The sequence below is a fragment of the Salvia splendens genome, chromosome 3 (assembly GCF_004379255.2).
Source record: "Salvia splendens isolate huo1 chromosome 3, SspV2, whole genome shotgun sequence".
Classification (NCBI taxonomy): Eukaryota; Viridiplantae; Streptophyta; class Magnoliopsida; order Lamiales; family Lamiaceae; genus Salvia; species Salvia splendens.
In genome coordinates this window covers 9,145,681-9,153,077 of record NC_056034.1, presented here as the reverse complement: position 1 = coordinate 9,153,077, position 7,397 = coordinate 9,145,681, and the positions used below count along the sequence as shown (strand labels likewise).

Genomic DNA, 7,397 nt, shown 5'->3' with positions numbered 1-7,397 from the left:
ATTCAAATAATTTATTATCTGATTCTCAAATAACAATGATGATTCCTTCAAAAATAATACTAGTAAAAATAATGATAATGATATAAATATTACACGATTTCTTATATGATTGATCGTCGTTGATGAATATGTGTAAAGCAATGAAGAGGAATAATTTAGTAAAATATGATAAACAATAGACTTAAGTCTCATTTTGGTTCTTAACATATTGCGATTTTTTGATTTTAGTCCAAAACATTATCTTTTGAATTATTCCGTCATTCACATTTGAAATCGGATCACATTTAGTCCGAAATGGAAGGAACTGTTAAAATTTAACAGTCAACGTAGATTTATCGGATTTTGACCCGATTAATCATTTTTAATTAATTCAAAAAAAATAATAATTATTATAAATAAATAAACTTTTATATTATAAATAAAAATAACCCCCCCCCACCTCCTCCCCCCTCCAGCATCTCCACCATCTCCGCCGCCCTCCCCGCCTCCTGATTCCCCCTCATTGCCCCCACCACCGTCGTCACCGTCTCATCCCTCAGCCTCACCCCCTCCTTACATCATCACCCCCTCTGTTGAGAATGTACGTCACCAGTGTAAAACCTATATACTCTGAAACCATGCCTAAGGCCTTGCCGGTACTGCCCTATATACCAGCTGCCCCGAGCCCACGTCTCAACGCCGTAGCCATCATACTTGCCATCAACCCAATCACCTTCATACCTCACACTCATGTAATAGTAATAAACCCCACTGCTACTACATTTCCCCTTATGAAACTCGCCCTCATAGACATCCCCATTGATGTATGCTTGAACATAACACCCGGAAATGACTTTCTTATCCGCCTTCTGCCTCGAACCAATCGACCAAAGCACCGGAAAATGAGGCCGGCTCACCCGACCCTTGACATTTATCTTAATCGGCAAGGACTTGGCAAGGAACAACCTAATCGTGGGGAGCCTCAGGATTGCTATTGTGGCGGAGGCGGAGGTGGAGGTGGAGGCGGAGACGGCGGCGCAGGTGGCGGAGGTGGTGGTGGAAATGGGTCAAGAATTTCTGAGACCTATTGTGGAAAAGACTGAATTTTGCAGGTGGGTCCACGCCGTATCTATGGAGGGCGTTGGAGAGAGTCAGAGTCTTGGTGAGGGAACGGGAGAATTGTTGCTGGAGATGGGGTCTCTTGAAGGGGGTGGGCTTGGGGTAAAAGGGTTATTCTACTCCAGCTGCTACTGATTCTCATCATTGATGAGGATTTGGAGGGCGGGAGTGGGCCCAGGCGAGGACGAAGGCACCAGATTGGTTTGAGAGAGATGTGGGTGTTTCTGGGTGAGGGAGGAAGGGGGAAGGGGAGGAGTGGGGTTGAAATCGGAAGAGACGCCATTGCATTCTCAACAGAGGGGGTGATGATGTAAGGAGAGGGTGAGGCTGAGGGATGAGGCGGTGACGACGGTGCTGGGGGCGACGAGGGGGAATCGGGAGGCGGCGAAGATACTGGAGGGGGAGGAAGTGAGATGGGGATTATTTTTTTATTTATAATATAAAAGTTTATTTATTTATAATAATTATTATTTTTTTTGAATTAATTAAAAATGATTAACAGGGTCAAAATCCGATAAATCCACGTTGACTGTTAAATTTTAACAATTCCGTCCATTTCGGACTAAATGTGATCCGATTTCAAATGTGAGGGACTGGATAATTCAAAAGATAATGTTTTAGGACATCCACAACGCTGTCTCTATACCGTCTCTTAAACCGACTCTTAACTACTATTTGAGCACTATTTGAGGGCCCCACTGTCCTTTTTTCCTCCATCTCTTAACTAAGAGACGGAGGCTGCAACGCTCCGTCTCTTAACCGTCTCTATACCGTCTCTTAATTACTATTCATTCAATTTAATTTATAATTTTTTTTAAAACCCAATTCAATTTAAACAAACACACTTTATTAAAATTAAAACAATATTACAACTTAACATTAAAAAAGCGAAGACATAATTAAAATTCTAAAAAAATAAAAATGACATAATTTAATATTCTCCGCCAAAGTTTTCCCAAATGTGCTCAATTAGATCCTCTTGGAGTTGGGTGTGGGCGCTAGAGTCGCGTGTCCTTGCCCGAATAGCCAACCGTTCTTGTATAGATGGATGCGCTCCACTTCGCGGCGGACTACTTGCAGTTGAGCTTCCGGGGGATTCGGGGTCGAACCAATTTCCGGCATCGGGTCCTTCGTCTCGGACAATCATGTTGTGCAAGATTATGCACGTATACATGATGTCGACCATGCTCTCCATGAACCACGAACGAGCCGGGGCTTTGATGATGTTGAAGCGCGCTTGGAGAACCCCGAACGCCCTCTCCACATCCTTGCGCGCAGCCTCCTGCTTCTGCGCAAAAAGAGCCTGCTTTGGGTTCGCTGGCCTGCCGCACGTCTTCACGAAGGTCGGCCACTTCGGGTAGATGCCGTCGGCGAGATAGTACCCCATTTTATACCGTCGGTTGTTGGCGACGAAGTTGATGGCCGGCGCTTTACCATCCAAAACTTCGGTAAAGAGGTCGGACTGTTGGAGCACGTTTACGTCGTTGTTCGAGCCAGGGACCCCGAAGTACGCGTGCCAGATCCAAAGTCGGTAGTCGGCAACGGCCTCGAGTACAACGGTTGGGTGGGTGCCTTTGTGGCCGCTCGTGTAGGAACCCCTCCAAGCCACCGGGCAATTCTTCCATTGCCAGTGCATGCAATCGACACTGCCAAGCATCCCGGGGAATCCGTGCACTTGTTCGTGCAGGTTGAGGAGGAACTGACAATCCTCCGTGGTTGGCCTCCGGAGAAATTCGTCACTGAAGGCTGCCCGGACGCCTCTGCAGAAGTTGAGCAAGCACAAGCGCCCAGTGCTGTCTCCGATGTGCAGGTATTCGTCGAATATGTCGGCCGTTTGTCCAGTCGCAAGCTGCCGGATGGCTGCAGTACATTTCTGCAGCGTCGTGTGGCTGGGACGACCGACCGCGTCGAACCCTTCTCGGAAGAACTCCTCCCTGGCCACCAAAGTATTCGCTATGTGGAGAAATAGCGGTTTCCGCATGCGGAAACGGCGACGGAAATAGGTATCTCCCCAAATCGGGTTATCGCAGAAGTAGTCGCGTACTAACCGTGCGGCGGCTTCCTCCCGGTTCCGATTGATGTATTTCCGGGAGCGTCGTGGGGGTGGTGCGGCTTCCTCCGCCTCTCGTCGTCGATCTTCTTCGAGTGATTGTTCCATTAATTGGCGCATTTGCTCAAAAGGATCCATTTGTTTGAGTTGATTGAAGATGGAAATTGGAGTGATAGAGAGGATTTGAGAGGAATAGATGTGTGTTTGTGTTTGAAATGAGTATGGAATAGAATTATTTATAGAGTAAAAAAATTAAAAATTTAAAAAATGAAAATAAATATTTAACGGTAATATTACCGTTTGAAAAAAAAAAAATTTTTTTATTAAAAATCGATTTAAAAAAAAAATGAATTATTGCGTCATCAGTGACGACGCCCACTCGCGGGCCAGCGAGTGGGCGTCACGCACGCATGGGGACGTGCCACGTGTCTCGGGCGCGTGGCGAGACAGCTCGTCTCGTGTCTCTCCGAGACGAGCTACGCGACGAGACGGTCGCGAGCTGGAGACGAGATGGCCGCTGCAATGCGTCTCGCGGGGGTCTCGTCTCTCCGAGACGAGACGCGAGCCCGGCGCGAGACGCGTTGTGGATGGTCTTAGACCAAAATAAAAAAATTGCAATATATTAAGGACCAAAATGAGATTTTAGTCTAAACAATATTCTTTTAGGGGGGACTAGCTAATTATAAATATGTTATATAATTGTGAATAGTAATAATACTGTCCATGACATAAGAAATAAAGTAAGTAATATAATTGTGAATAGTAATAATACAGTCCATGAAATAAGAAATAAAGTTAACTCACTAATATGATAAAATCAGATAGAATTGGATACCCAGAAATTACAGTCAAATTTTAGATATAAAGAGGTGAATAATGTATATATAAAGATAGAAATGTAATCAAATGCAAACTCTAAATATTGTACAAACTCCAAACTATGATCTAGACCGTTAGAAAATATCAACAGATGATAAAATAATAGCAATAAAAAATGTCAACACAATGTCAACGGTTGATGTTGTGTTGAAATTATGTTGACATCAAAATCTTGAAATTTTACACTGTGTTGATATTGTATTGACATTGTGTTAATACTACTATGTTGAAAATTTTAGAGTTTGTACAATATATGAGTTCATTTTATCATTACCATGTAATTGATAATTTCATCTCCAAGAATCAATGTGTACACATGTGTCTTTATACTATTTTAACTCAATCTAACTCTCAATCTATCAATTCAACTTCAAGAAGAACATCTTATCAATTAAATAATATTTTATTATCAAAATTATACTATTAATTTTATAACATTATATCAAAAAATAGTACTATTACTTTTCTGTTAGTGAAATTTTGTTGTGCGGAAAATTTAGTTGTATAAATAGTACTCCTTCAATTTAGTACTATAATGCATTTATGCGTGTTCAGTGTATGAAGTCGATCTATTTAAATTTTTTAGATAAATAAATTTAAATTTAAAGATCATGCCATGGAGGAATCGAATCTAAAATAATCTACTCTTTGATAATAGAGAGGTAGATGTCCAGAACCGGCGGTTCCGGTTTTGAAAATTGCCGAACCGGAACCGAACCGCGAGGGAGTTTCGCGGTTATGGTTCCTGTTTTAAAACCGTCGGTATCGGTTTCGGTTTCGAACCAGTGGTTTTCCGGCGGTTTTTAAAGGTTTTCATGATTCCGAACCGGCGGTTTTCGATGGTTTTTTGTGTTTCCGGCTCGGTTTCACGGTTTTTCGCGGTTCCAGTTTGGAACCGCTCGGAACCAGAGGTTCCGACACGATTTCGGTTCGAAAATTTCTGAACTTGAACCGAACCATGGTTCTAAAATCGACGATTTCGGTTCGGGTAAATTCTCACAGTTTCGGTTACAGTTTCGCGGTTAACCGCCGGAATCGTAAACGTTGGGCACCTCTAAATAGAGGGGAAGGCCGAAGGAGTGTTTGAATATAAAATTAAAATAAACACAATTCAAATCTTTGTCAATTTGTGTACCATAAAAATTGTCCACGCATCGGTTCCAAGTATGTATAATGTATATACAATAACCAAAGGCAAATTACATAAATAAATTCAGTAGATCTATCATCTATATGACTATATTCATCGATAAAGAATTTATATAAGGTCTACTTTGAAACGAAGATGTATATACAAAATAAAGTTAGATTTTTTGATAGAAAATGATTTATTGCTTGTGAGTAGTAGCCTTATGGTATTTATTCTTCATCCAGTGTAGACCGGCAGTAGCTCCGGCCTTAACCTTCTTGATGCCGGAGGAAGCCACCGCCTTGGTCTTGTCGAGCTTGGAAGATGTTGAGCTGCCGGAGTGGGAGAAGGTGGTGTAGGTGGACACAGGCTGTGATTGAGTATCCCATTGATCGGCCCATGACGAATTACTACTCGACGCCATATCACAGAGATTGATGAGAGAATGGAAAGGAATGGAAGTAATTATAAGAAGGCGAATGAGACTCGATCTCAGTTTCCTGTTTCCACGAAGAATAAGCTTCAATGGCTGCGCAATTGACCCGTCCCAAATTCTATCAAATGTAAATTCCTTGCTACTTTCCCTCTCCTTTTTTGACCACGAAAAATCTATTTTTTTTATCTTCTAGAACTAGAATTTTGTGTATTTTGGTACTCCCTCCGTTTCTTCATAGTTGAGATATTTTTCCAATTTGGGAAATTTCTTCATAGTTGAGTCATTTTCATATATAGTAATTATTTTCTCTTTCTTACTTTACTCTCTCTTACTTTTTTTCTCTCTACTTTATTCACTTTTTAGTTTATTCTCTCCACCTTTTTCTCTCTCTTACTTATTTTATCTATTTATTTAACACTCAACATCCATTTCTTAAACTCCGTGCCGAAAAGTTTCGCCTCAACTATGGTGAAACCGAGAGAATAGTAGATAAAATATATGTATGTCGTCACGCGTGATGTGTCAGTACTTAGAAATATAACGTGGGTTGATGAAATCCTTTAAATTTTCAATTAATAAAATAGGCTGGAATTTAATTAGTTCTATCATTTGACAATTAGAAAAAAAAAACTAGTCGAGAATTAATGTTGATTGACCAAACTAACAATCTCTTTTCAGTTTCACATTACATCAGTAATTAGGTTTCCTGCTTAGACTCATTTTCTAGACCAATAAAATACATATTTTTTTGATATTGGCCAATAACCTAACAGGCTAACACAATTCTTCTTAAGTGTTAAATTGTGTATTTGGGTTTCAACATCTATTACCTTTTCCAAAATGACACTCCATTTTTTTATGCGAAGTGTGTTGTCCAAAAGATTTATTCTTTTTCCCACAAATTTTGATCATCTCACGAAAATAATTGCTCCCTCGACCCCAGTTAATATAAATTGAATAGAGTTTATTACTAGTATAAAAAACATCATAAAACGAATTATATAATAAACTCCCTAATATATTCATATTTATTTTAATCATTAAATAATGCTAAATAGCTCCATTAATAAAAGAATTGAAGTGAATAAGTTAACAAAAACGTAAATCATTATATGCCATGTAAACACACCCACAAAGCAATTTTAGTAAAAACAAATACTCCATACAATAAAAGGATGACATTTGGAGGTACAAGTTAAAAGTCCTTAATATTCAAATACAACCTGAGATGAAAATACAATACTAGAATATATGGCCGTCGAAGACATGACTTATGTTAACATTGAAAAAGTCGCAACATAATTAAGTTCGGTTAGCTAACAATTTCGCGCTGCTGACTTTTCTTCCACCTATTTTTATTTAATTATCAGAATCTTTCTAATTTGTATTCACACACCGCAGAAGCAAATCAAAATTATCGAATCAAATAAACAAACATAAAAGTGCCACATACTTATTTTAAACTAACCATGACACTTAATTTCATCGAGAATTACAATGCCACTAATAACTAAAATACCAATATTAATCTAAATCTATCTTGCCCAGGTTCACTATTTTTATTACTATTTTATTTTAAAATGGTGACGATAATGATTAAATAAAAAGGTAATGAAAAGTCGGAATAGAAAGTATCTAAATTCTAAACAACGTGTGGTAGAAGTTTCTCAGAAATGAAGAATACACAGTTCATATTTTAACCCAACCCGACTAAGCTCAGTTCTCTCTTCTCTCTCTCTCAATTCAATTTATAAATTCTTTGTACAATGCTGAAAGCTTGATAATAGGTTTACCAATAATGAAAT

General features: G+C 39.4%; 1 protein-coding gene across 1 annotated transcript; it reads left to right on the top strand.

The window, feature by feature from the left end:
* Nucleotides 1-617: 617 nt before the first annotated feature.
* Nucleotides 618-1,082, top strand: LOC121796528 (RNA-binding protein Raly-like). The gene has a single exon (XM_042195360.1). It carries the CDS (start codon nucleotides 618-620, stop codon nucleotides 1,080-1,082), a length of 465 nt encoding a protein of 154 aa, XP_042051294.1.
* The last annotated feature ends 6,315 nt before the right edge of the window (nucleotides 1,083-7,397 follow it).